At 32.1% G+C, this 13,245-nt stretch overlaps 1 protein-coding gene and 1 pseudogene across 1 annotated transcript; both read right to left on the bottom strand.

The window, feature by feature from the left end:
• Positions 1–4,606: 4,606 nt before the first annotated feature.
• Positions 4,607–9,964, bottom strand: LOC117921419 (annotated as a pseudogene).
• Positions 9,965–10,871: 907 nt separating this feature from the next.
• On the bottom strand, positions 10,872–12,381 carry LOC117922508. The gene is made up of 3 exons (XM_034840639.1): positions 12,098–12,381; positions 11,395–11,457; positions 10,872–11,319 (listed from the first exon to the last, which is right to left on the bottom strand). The coding sequence occupies exons 1-3, from the start codon at positions 12,167–12,169 to the stop codon at positions 11,131–11,133; spliced, it is 324 nt and encodes a 107-aa protein (XP_034696530.1). The 5' UTR covers positions 12,170–12,381; the 3' UTR covers positions 10,872–11,130.
• Between the last annotated feature and the right edge of the window lie 864 nt (positions 12,382–13,245).

Here is a 13,245-nt window from a genome sequence, read left to right as displayed (position 1 = left end):
TTGTACAAAGCAAATGTAGGCTACTCTTTGTGAAAGATTTCAATCGATTTTAAACTACTCTTTTATTTTCATTATCACCCACGGATTGTACACTCATGTCATGCACTTTATTTAACTCCCATATGAAAATCTCAATACTTTCCCTTGTAATGATGTTTGGGAAAAAAATTTGACCCTAAGTCATCTACAATTTTCTCATTCAAACCATTGAAAACATGATTAACACACCTACATGAACACATAACTTAGGAGGAATATGAAATTCGGGACACTACATAAAGATATTGCACCAACTATACAAAGGAAATCTACTAAGTGTACAAGGCTCCTAATATGTTTTGTATGATTTGTAAATAACTTGAACTTGACATTAGGATGATTATTAATATATATATATATATATATATATATATATTATATATATATAATATATATTATATATATATATATATACCAAACTATGTCATTAAACCCTCCCTATCAAAATTAACACATACGAAATAAAATCAAAATTAATTATGTTTGAATTGTTTATTATAAGTAAACTAAATGAAATATATATTTTTACTATTTTGCCCTTATAAACATAATTTTGTTGTTATAAGTAGAAATTAAAAAATTATATTTAAATGGAATTAAAAATAACAAAATTTATTTTTGTAACATTTTTATTTTTAAAATCATTAATTTAAATTATGAAATTAGTTTTAAATTAAAAATATTTGTTGTAATTATAATTTTGAAGATTTCATGATTTTATCTTATTACTTTTAAATTTTTGTTTTAATAAGGAAATATTTATTTTAATGGTTTAAATATTTAAATCTTTATTTTAAAATATTTAGAATTAGTGTCGGGGAGCAATTAGGTAATTTGGAATTGAGAATTTTGAATATCTTGAAGACTTTAACTTTGCCAATTACCCTATTTACACTTATAAAAGAAGGGTGGTAAATTTGTCTTAAAATATTGTCTTCTTGTATATATATATATATATATATAAATATATAATATATATATATATGCATGTGAGTGTTTTACATTATTTCTGAATAATAAACACCATGTGTCTAATTTGCAAGTTAAAAATAATAATAATAATAATAATTTATTAGGTATTTAAAAAATATTTATTATATATTCTATAAGTTTGGAAAAAAAAATTGATGATGTCTAATTTGTAAGTTAGAAAAACAAAAATACTAATATTTTATGAGATGTTTAAAAATTGTTTAATATATATGATAAATAATATAAGTTTGAAATAAATTATAATATTTATTATATATTATATAAGTTTTCAAGGTATTTAAAAAATATTTACTATATATAATGTAAGTTTGGAAAAAAAAATAATGTTTGATGAGAGCTTTAAAAATTATTTACTTCAAAATGTATTTGGTAATAATAATTTTTAACCATTTATTTCTCATATTTAATTTGTTGAAGAAAAATGATTAAAAATCATTTAACTTGGTCTCACTAATAAATAGGTGAGAGAGCGAAAGAGAGGATGAGAGAAGGGGGTGGTCGGTTAGTTTTTTAATTTAATAGCCAATGGTAAATTAGGGATTTTTTAAAAGTAATAATATCATTCACCTCAATTTCTACTCTTTCATTAGGTTTTGAGCATGATTTTAAAAATAAAATCAGACCGGTCACCATTTCGGTCTAGTTTGCACCTTTGAGTCGGACAACTTTTGAACCGACCTCAAACCATCAGAATCGACTGTTGGACTAGTGAATTGTGCGATTTTGAATGAATTGAATGGTTCAAAATACATTTTTCTTTCTTTCAAAACGACATTGTTTTTATGCATTTTGCATCGAAACGACAACATTTTGTGTCTTAAACCCATCCCTTTTACCTTCAACTCTATGTTGTCGTCCTCCCAATTCCAATCCAACATTGCCATCGGCCCGATAACCACACCATCTTAATAGCGACCCATCCTAATGACAAAGCAATCTCAAACACTGACTCCACGATGACGCATTATGACAGTCATAACATTGACTCTTCCATAAGTAACAATTCAATAGATTTTAAAATTTTTAAAGTTTTGATATAGAAATGTCAAAGTGACTAAATTTGTGGCTCTAATTTACTAATTTTGTGAATTTTAAATTTGGTTATTAAATAAGTCAAAAAAAAATCTTGATATTTGAATTGATTATCTTTAAAAGAGAAAAACTTTAAAATATTCATTATATACATATAAATCTATTATTGGTTGAAAATACTAACAAGAGGAACTTGGCCTGACTATCAACCCAACTAACTTTAAAGCACAATTCTCCCTTATGTTTCCTCAAGAATTTACTAAGGAAAATCATACTCATGTTCATGGTGTCTCCACATTGATTTGATGAAGCTTCTGATGGCTTACCTTAACGTATCAAAACAAAGATTTATTTATTTTTAATATTTTTACTTTCTGTTTTTAATGGAATCACAGACAAATTTTAATTTTTTGCAATTAAATTTTTTTATTTGGACATGTTACTAGATATATTTTCATTAAAAAAAAAAAAGCAATTAATTTTTTTTATAAAAAAAAACTCCTTGTTTGGATTAATTCTAAAAAGTTAAAAGTGTCTTTTTAAACTTAATAAATGTTTAACTAATTTTATTTTAAAAAATTAGAATTTTAAAAAACATTTAGTACAGAAATCGGGAAAGTGTTGTTTGTTATCAAAGCTGTGTTTCGACTTATATAATAATTTTTTATTTTTAATAAAAAATTTATAATATTATTATTGCATTTTAAAATTTTTGACTTTCATCAAATAGAAATAAACACTGTATTTGACAATATTTTTTATTCAAAATACTTTTAATAAAATATTTTTCCTAAAAGTGTCTTGAAAAAATCACAATGCTTCTTAAAAAACACAATAAGTGATTTTTCAATTTTCACAAATACTTAATTTTTTTTAAAAGAAAAAACATTTTGCATGCTAGAAATATTTTTTAAAATATTGTCAAATGGATTTTAGAGTGTATTTAAAGTATTTTATTTGAAGTGTTTTTAGTTAAAGTAATTTTTCTAAAAATGTGTTTAGGAGAATCAATCCGAAGAATACTTCAAATGATTTTTTTTTAAAAGTACTTTTAATTTAATTTTTTTTCAAATACTTGATTTTTCTTTATAACACTTTCCAAAAGCGTTTTCTAATTTTCTATGCTAAAAATGTTTTCTGCAAAACGGAATTGAAATCTGGACTAGAAGTAAATGTAAGTGAGGGGACATGAAATTGAAAGATAAGCTATTAAACAAATCCTAAGCTTGGAGGCACACAGACAGATACAAACTTTCATATTCATTGGGAAGGGAAGACCCAATTGACTTATTCACATGTGGTCCAAGTTTCTTTGGAAACATGAGCGTCTGCAAACCAGGCCCATGCCATGCCCGTGAATCTTGAACAGGCCTAAATTTCTGGACTCCTGAACTGACATGATGCTTTTGAGTTTAGCCATCACCAGACCAACCCAGTGAAAGTGCAGCTTCTGCAACCACCAGAGTGACTAAAAATAATGTCCCTATGCTATTCTTTGATCCAAATGAAGATAAATATTATTCTGTAATCCAATGCATCACCATGAGTTCATGGGTTATGTGATTAAAAGAATGAAATCCTCCCATCTTTAAACTTCAAATATAGCCTGTATTTTACAAGAGTTTCAAAGAAATGTTACCTCTACAAGAAAGATTGAGTATTTCATGGAAAATTAATATGTGATGGGTTACATTTATAAATTTGAATTGTTTCATTTCTGTTTGATGCATCATCAACGGTAAGAAAGTGCTATTTTTCTATTTTTATCTTAATCTGGTTGATCAAGAAAACCTCTACAAAAAGACTTTAAAAATGGTAAGAAAATAATCTCATATTGGTCTGAAAAATGTTAAAAAAAATAAATATAATTAAGATTATTAAAAATTTGTATATTTTAAAATTATTTAATCTATATATAAAAGAGTTACATCCATAATAAAATAAAATAATAATAATAATATATAAAAATAATTTATTGATTTTAAATTTATTTTTTATTTTTCTATACTTTTTCTTTTTTTCTATTTTTTTTATCTATTTCCCTCATATTTTCCTTCAAACTTCAGGGAACAAGAACATGAAGACAGTTTGTAACCACTGAAATAACTCACCAAACACCAAACACCAAACACCCAATAAATGCATGGAGCCTGGAGCCTAGAGCAGGTCACCTTCACAGAAAAATCAAAAGTTGGGACAAGTCATTAATTAATTCCACTTCTGGAGTGACTCAAGTGTGTTCAACTTCATGTACAGTATACAAAAAAAAAAAACACAGGTACCTGGATTGTTCTTTCAGTTTCCCTTATCCATTGACAGGTCAGTGTATTGCCCCATCAACATGCCAACAGTGTTTAGCAATAAAAATAACAAAAAATCTTCAGATGAGTCAGTATAGCATACTTAAATTTTGATCTCAATTGATAATCTGCTGTCACAACATTCAAGGAGTGGTCTTGTAAGACCTTATACAAGCCCCATGACCATAACAAAAAGAAATGAACAATTTCTGAACCCGGAGGAATTGGTAACATTTCTCATCTGGAATAATAGGTCATCTATATTTTTAGCCAATAACCATAACCACAACAAGAATTTAACCTGCCGATCTGGGCCAACAATGGAACTTCCAAAAGACCCTTGTCAGAAGCCGATCAAAGCTGAAAAGATGCGCTCCTAAACCTCAATTCTAATATTACTATCTCATCATGCATGTTTTGCCATCAGAAGAAAACACGCCATAAAAGCACAAATAAGAGAGCAAGAAACCGGTTTGTTTGTCTACACACCAAACATCAAATCCATGATCTTTGACACCACTGATTTTGCTGGAGAAGCAATGGCACCAGATGACTGTCGGGCATTACTTCCATTTTGAAGATAATAAGGGCGAGGAGAGACTCTCGAAGGGTTTGACTCCAAGCTTCTACTGGATGCTGGAGGGGGTAAAGTCATAAATCCTTGATTGTTAAGCCTTTCATTCAGACCCTGGCGCTGCATTGGATCCAATGGTTTCACGCCCACAATAAGAACTCCATTTATTTGCATCCCATTCTTGCTGAGAGCTTTCTGAGCATCAGATCGATTCTGCAGAAGGAAAATAAAAATGAAACAGAAACAAGACAATCAAACAATAACTGTGATTCAACTAGCTCTACTTTTAACACTAGATACTCCGGTTCGCTCAAAGAAGTCCCACTGCAACCACAGTTAGCTGGAAAGAGCAGACATCCTGCCACTAAAGCAAATGCAGAGAGTAATTCATCATGAAGGGTGAGCACAATGCGTGGGGGCATATGGACAGATTAGATTGTCAAATTAAATCCCCCATGGCAGACATCACATGTAACAGTAGAACTTGAATCCCATATTACAATAATAGAATTTTTCATTCACCTAATGTGACTAATATATTTTTTGATAGGCAAAGTCTCAGTAGAGAGTATCTAATGTGACTAACATATAAAATATTAAATATAGCACTGGAGATATTTTTAAAATGCGCTAATAGGTATTTCTGGAAATCTTTTCTACAAAATGCTATGGCAGTGAAACCATGTTTTCGTTAATAAACAATTAGATAATAATGAAAAATATGTTATAACAACCCATTAATCAAGGGAAAAAACAAAAGTCAAACCTATCAATTAAAGATAAAACATTATCATTAATATAGCCCAAAAAGAAACCAGAACACACAGTAAGATGACTGCTAATTCCAAGAAATGAGAATTCAACCATCTAAAGTGGATTGTTTTAACGTTATGCACCACCAGTGTCATCAAATACATTAAAGAAAAGAGGAGATAATATATACATGCAGGGGGGATTTTTCAATCACAGAACCTCCCAGACGAGTATGAACCCAATTGGCTTTGAAGTGAAGTACATAGGGCTTTTTCACTGAAAATGCTAACCTAACACAATTTCCAAACAAGATTGAAGTCAGGTTCAACTTGCTTGTTTTCTTGGTTTCCAGGAAGGACTCATGAGTAGTTACAAGGAACAAGGATATCTTTCACTTCTATTACCCTTTTTATTCTTATTTTCACTACATATATACGTCTTATGATCACGGCTGCTCACTTTTTTCTTGACAAAATGATGATAACATCTTTTAAAGAAAAAGAGGATATGAATGCTTAATAATAGAAAAGCATGAACCAATCAAACTTAAAATCATGGGAAGGAAGGAGAACCTGATATAAAATGTGTATCCAATTAGCATCTCGTGGGCCTGGCACATGTTTCAAATCACACCGCACTTTTCAAACTCTCGCAGAACTAAATTAGTATCCCCTGGGGAAAATCTGGAAAGAGAGATTGAAAATTAGTGTTAGGGGTCTAGATGGGTATTATGTATTTGATAAAAAAAATGTAAATATTGCAACTACATAAAGTACCACACCAACAATGAAGGCACTATCATAGACATAGTTCTAGATGCAGTGCGCTCAAGGTAAGTGCTTATAAGTTGTCCCTAGGCTTGAATTCTCTTAAGTTCATGCCCACAGAAGGAAGAAACATGCTTGAGTTCTTGACCCTACCACTAGGGCTTGGGCAAGTACTTCAACAGCTGTGTGGAATTGAGTTGGAAAAAATCAACATGATCCCAATCATGATTCAGGTAGGAATTGGGCTAGGTCATTGAGCAAGCCATCCTAGCCTCTATGATCAGAATATCAATGGTTGTTGAAATAAGTTTATATACGGAATAAAATGCATGGTGGGAGGGGGGGTAGAGGAGGTTCTAGGTTCAATTCCACGTAGCATGACAGCCCCAAAAGAAAGGACCACAAACAAAAGCATAGATATCGGTTACCTATGAAAAGAACTCATAACCAAGAATTGAAGCATAGGATGAGACTCTTTTATGATCCACTGAAGGACCTAACCTTGATTTTCTTGGCTTCATTCCTAATGCTTGCAGTTATTACAACTAGTCCACCCTCACCTTAAATTCTCCGTTTCCTCCAGTTCTTATTCTATTCTTCGTCTCTGCCTGATCTATTAGAGTTTTCTCCTTTTTTTCTTTATAAGATCATGAATATGTATTTACTATTTAGTTCTTTTGTTTCTATTATGGACTCCATATTAAAATTGCAGTTCCAAATATGATTTCAGTGGCATATCAATAGCCAAAAAAAAATGGAAGAACACAGCTAAAGAAAAACCAAATAAAACCTATACATACATACATACATACATACATATATGTACATTATTTAGTTCATGTGTTTCTATGATGGACTCCATGTTAAAATTGCAGTTCCAAATATGATTTCAGTGGCATATGAATAGCAACAAAAATGGAAGAAAACAGCTTAAGAAAAACCTAAATGCAAATAAAACCTATATATATACATATGATTGGTCTTAAAACAGGCACAACTTGGGTCAAGCTTGATTTGGTTTGCAGTTTACCAGTAGATTGTATTATTCAAGACAAACATGTAATCCATTGGATTGACCTTGGGTTGGCTTTCAACCCACTCAAAAATGTGAAACACTCTTTGAGCTACACGATTGCTATTTGTGACCTCAAATTAAGGAGGTGCAAACAAAAATGAAGAACCTACATTAATTTTACATAGCATCTGAAGGTGTATTCCCTCATTTAGACTCAAGTCACTACTGAACAGAATATGACTCATTGAAGAAAAATAGTACAAGGAAGAAATTAAGCTACAGAGGTTACTATAAGTAATAAAAAAAGAAGTGCATGATCGTATTTCTCAAAAATGATGGCATACATTAATGTAAGAAGAAAATAAAAATCAACTCATTTGAAGTGTCATATAACAAACAGATATCCTGTGGGACATTAAATGCCCTTAAAGAATGAAACTACTACTATATAATTTAAAAGGTCACTATTATCAAGGAAAAGGTAGAATAATCCAATGCCCCAATCAGAACCAACATTCCAAACTCCATATATTTTGAATAAGCTGCATTGCACTACTATAAAAACAACAAAAACAATAATGATAGTAATAATAACAAGCATCTGCTAATAAGGTACAGCATATTAGTATCATCTTCCATCATATAGTTCCAAAGAGTCCATGAACTAAATCTGGTGAACTTTGGAAAAGTAAACTATCTCAATCAAAACTGTTTTAAGTGACTAAAAGCGCAAAGGAAAAAGAGCTTGGAGTCACAGACAGGATACACAAGAACAAATAGACCAAAGATAATGAATAAATAAAAGAGAATGATAATAAAAAATAAATAAAGTACCCATAAACAGTAACCCATTCTTCCTCATCAAGATTCCCTGCAGGTAAGCAATTCCTCTGCATCTCAGGCCTTGCAACTTCCCTCGGGGTGGAAGCGTTATTAAAGCACCAGGCTGAACCACACCCTCTACAGGAGAACCCTTTCCTTTCTCTTCTTGATCACCACCAGACTTAGCAGGGGACCACCAGCTCAAACTTGCTGAAGAAGTGCTTGCCTCAGATTTGCCTTTTACTGGAGTTAAAAAATCCCGACCAGAACCATGAACGGGAGTCCTCAAGTCTGACTTGATTTCAGGGGATACTGGGTAATCCAGAATTCCAGATTCAGGAGAAAAATCTGAGCGGTCTTCCAAGGTATACATAGGAGGAGGTGGAAGATCTGAACCCGCAAAATTGTCATGCCATAGTGCCGATACTGCTGCTGCCTGACCTGAACTTGTGAATTTTCCTCTCCTGGAAGAGACAGGAGATGCCAAATCCTGGAAAAACAATGACTGTCTTCCCGACCTGGGGGTTCTCTGTACTGTTGTGCTCATTGTTTTGATATTTCCAGAAGGAACTAAGGTATCTGCAATTCAATGGAGAAATAATTAACCATACATTGGCAGATGAAACACGGAGAAAAGAAAAGAAAAGAAAATAAAATTTTCAAATCATTATGGACCCATTTGGTATTTAAAATGAAACTGGTTTAGTGAGAAAAAGAAAAAGAAAAAAAGGCTTTCTTATCCACAAAAATGAAAATGAAGAACTTGTTAGAAAACTTTCTTATTTTTCCCATTTTCTGAAAGTTTCTAATTTTCAGATTCTTCTCAAAGAAGGATAGGAAACATGCATTCTGCACCACTTTCACCATTTTCACTTCCAGAAACAAGTAGCCGTTTCTCATTCTCTTTGCCAAGAGACTAATGATTTCTTTGTTTTGGTGAAAAAAAACTCCACTGTTGTACCCAGGGAAGTACATTACTCTATGTTGGGCGAGTCATTTTTTCTATATTCCAAATATAGGAAAAACATTAAGCATCAAAGGTTCAAATTTAGGATTCATACACTAGGTTTCATCAGAAAATAAACCGAGCATAAAATTAGCAGAAAATGAACTTTAGATACTCCGATTTGCACAAAGTGGCAAACAATCAGTTTCCAAAACCAATCCCAGGAAGCAAAAATTTCTCATAACGTATCAGAGTTTAACCAAAAATTTCAAAAACTAAAAATAAAAATAAATTGAAGAAATTATGCAGGCCCTCAATTTGGCTTCCAAGAAAGAAAACAGCAAAATAAAAGAAAAAATCAGACTGCAAGTTTTCTATTGTTTTCATTTCCCGATAGGAAAAGGAAAAACGACACTATACCAAATAGTTGAGTTGAGCTCCGTCAATTATATTATCTCGAATCTCAATAAATGAGACTTCTATATTCAAAATTCAAACGTCTCCTATTTTCTAGCAGCTTCTCAGCAACCAAACGGAAATTAACGTTTGTGATTCAAATTCAAAACCATATTACACACAGTTATACACAGAGAGAGAGAGAGAGAAAAAGAGAGCGGACCTGCGTTTTACGTTTTCCCCCCGAAAGAGCCCTGAGAGATGCAGAGGAACCAAAATGAAAGAAAACGGAAACCCTAAGTATTAAGGATCAAAAACCCTAGAACTTTGATCCAAATTCAAAATTATGGACTTTGGCACCCGTCACTTAAATGACGAAAATGCCCTTATACCCTTTCCCAGGTTACCGTGCATGAGCGATTACTGATGAGGGTTCTTTTCGTCATTGAGTTGTTTATTATTTTTATACCTTGGGTGCCACTTGCAAGTACAACCCACAACCACAAGACACAACTATGCATATATTGGCACTAGAAAAAAAAAAAAACATTTATTTAATATTTTCAAATTTACATTTTTGGGCTTCTTCCTGACACGTAAAATATTTACAGATTAAGCACTGTATTTTTTTCCTTGTCTGAACTCTGAAGCGACTTAAGATATTTTAGCATTGTTTGATTTTTTAAATATACTTTTATTTTCAAGTATTTTATTAAATTAAAAAAATTGTCAAAAATTTTAAATTTTATCCAAAATCTTAAATCTGAATAAATACTTTGCATTCACCTCTAATTCAAATTTTTACACAAATTTCAATGTATTTGAATATAAAATGGAAAAAAACCCAAAAAAAGAAAATTAGAAATTATGTTTTAAAATTTTTTTTATTTAAAAAATAGAAAAATATATTAAACAAAAACAAAAATATTTTTTTTTGTTTTTTAAAATAAAAACAATAGTATTTTAGATAACATCTTTTAATTATTTTTATTTTATAATAACTATTTTAAAAAATAATTAAATACATAAAAATTATTTTTAAAATATATTTAAAAACATAAAAAAAATAAGTTAAAAATATCTAAGTTTTTTTAAAAATTTATTTAATAGATTATAAAAACAGTTTTTTAAAACTATTTTTTGAAAAAAGTTGGCAATGAAAGTAAGATATGCTTATGAAAGGATGCAAACTTGTGAAAATTGGTTTAACCTCACAAACAAATGGGACAATATGTTCTCTTTCACTAGGGACCCCCAAAAGTGAAATTAAAGGAGCCCAACTGACCCTTTTATTGAAATTACAATCAACAAGATTACAAATGTTGTTATTCATCACAAATCTAAGTTTCAATGGCTTACAGTATGGTTAAATACAAGGATTTAATGGTCAACAACCAGAACCCAACGATATTGTATGAGCCAAGCCAACCAGTCATCTAAGCCACTGGCTAATGATAGTGATGCTACCAGTGGAAAAAAAAATTAAAAAAGCTTCAGAAGGGAGCTGAAAGAGGCTCCCTAGGGCCAGCTTGATCAGGGGATTCTAAGTTGGTGGGGAAGCATGAGCACTGGCAGGGTCCTCCAATGGCCGGAGCCGTCTCATTGCACTCAGCAAGCTTCTCAAGTTGCTCTTTTTCCGCCATCTGCTCCATCTCCTTCACTGTAACCACTTGTCTCATTCCCTGCACAATCAATTTATCAAGCAATTATTGAAAATCCTTGTTGGTAAAGAGGCTGAAAGTGTTGCAGAAGCATACATCCGCGAATACATTTGAGGCTTCCTTTGGTTCCATCTTTTGTACTATGTCCACAGCTGCTTCCTGCAACAAATAGAACAAAATTTTAGTACTTTTCTTGAGACTTTTTGTATACAGATTTTATGGTGCCGAAGGTGATTGCCATGAAGCCCATGACCTGATATGAACCAGTTCACTTCAAGCCTTGTTCTTTAATCCAAATTTTGCTGCGGGTTTTGTTTGACAACTGTTTTATAAAACAGTTTTTCATCATTCAGAATGAAAGAAAAAGTAGCAAAGCATGTTCCCATTTTCTCAAAACATAAGAAAATCGTTTTCAATTCTCAAAAATTGTTTTTCAAAACTAATTCTTATAACACTTCCCAAAAAAAAGTTCAGTTCCCAGTTTCTTGGCAACAAAAAGAAGATAACATTCCAAGGGTACATAACTAATTACAATTTTTAGTAGCAAGTAAGCACTAATAGATCTAATCTAAGTAAGAATGGTGTAAAACCATCAAAGAGAAGAAAGAAGTCACCCTAATTGACAGAACTGAATATTATTGTCCTTGGTTCAAGTTCCTGGGCTCCATTTCTGTGGAGCATATCGAATTATAATTTTCAGTACAAAGTACTAGTACATCTGATCTAAGCACAGAATGGGCAACAAAGAGATTCTAAAATAAATGAAGGAAACAGCCAAGAAAAGATAGAGATTAATTACCCTAGCATGGTGGAGCTGTCCTTCATTCAAGGTCCTGGGCTCCATTTCAATGGAACAACAAACTTTAGCCATGGAAAACTCTGAACCAACAGATTGGGTTGCAGCCCATCACCAGAAACTATGTCATTTGCCATTGCCTCCTGCTTTGAATGACCTATATAGCGAGACAATCTAAGATAATTTCGCTATCCTCACGGGTTCAGTTGACTTAACTGCAGCGAATTTGAGGTCAAAAAACAAAGCAAAAAATCAGTTCATTGCTTTCCCGTGTGCCTTTCTACTTCACAAAGTGAATCTTCTTCTTTTTTCTTGACCTTACCAAGTCCATAAATTCATGGAGCCAATCACCTTTCCATTATGTACAATTTCTGGTTGGTGGAGCTGGGCCACAGGTTTATTGATCCCTCCTGTCAGAATATTTTGGCCCCCATTTTGGGTGATGGCTGTTACATCTTTATATGATATAAGCTCTTGATTTGGTGGCTGAGGGGTACTGGGATTGGGGTATCTGGAATTGATTGGATTTGGTAGCTGTAAGGTGTCCATATCCATTGATTTGATGTGCCTTCTTATATGTTGCCTGTCTTGTTTCTATGGAGACTCTGTTGTCACATTTTTTTTGTATTTAGACTTGGTTGTTTTCGGCCCCGGTAAAGCATCCTAAGCTGTCAATAATGGCTCTTAAAGAAAATTGTTTGATGGGTCACATGCTTCTGATGATCGTCTTTAGAAGCAGTAAGGTTGGCTCAGCCCACCACAGAACATGGCTGTGACCCATGCTGACTGGGTTTCACCATCAAGTCCTTTTCACTCATCCATGCCTATAGAAAGGCATACATTCATGTAGTCATAGAGGACCATGTCATTCGTCTATTGCTTGCCTTCTCGTCTCACTGAACTTTGAAAATGGAATATGATATCTTAAGTTCTTGGTATAATATATGTAACAAGCTCCTCTCAACACTAGACATATTTTAAAAACGTAAAAGTCTATTGAATTCAAAATGAACTATATCTACCTCACAAGGAATTAACGGTGGTTCCTATTAAAGTCAATCTTTGATCCTTATGTAGAACTTTATTTGTTTGGTTCCATAAGGGATGTATTTATTTGAGTGATCCCATGATCTCGTGACACATAACGAGAA

This window comes from Vitis riparia, chromosome 9 (genome assembly GCF_004353265.1).
Source record: "Vitis riparia cultivar Riparia Gloire de Montpellier isolate 1030 chromosome 9, EGFV_Vit.rip_1.0, whole genome shotgun sequence".
Classification (NCBI taxonomy): domain Eukaryota; kingdom Viridiplantae; phylum Streptophyta; class Magnoliopsida; order Vitales; family Vitaceae; genus Vitis; species Vitis riparia.
The sequence above is the reverse complement of the archived record's forward strand: the minus strand, read 5'-3'. Positions and strand labels throughout refer to the sequence as shown.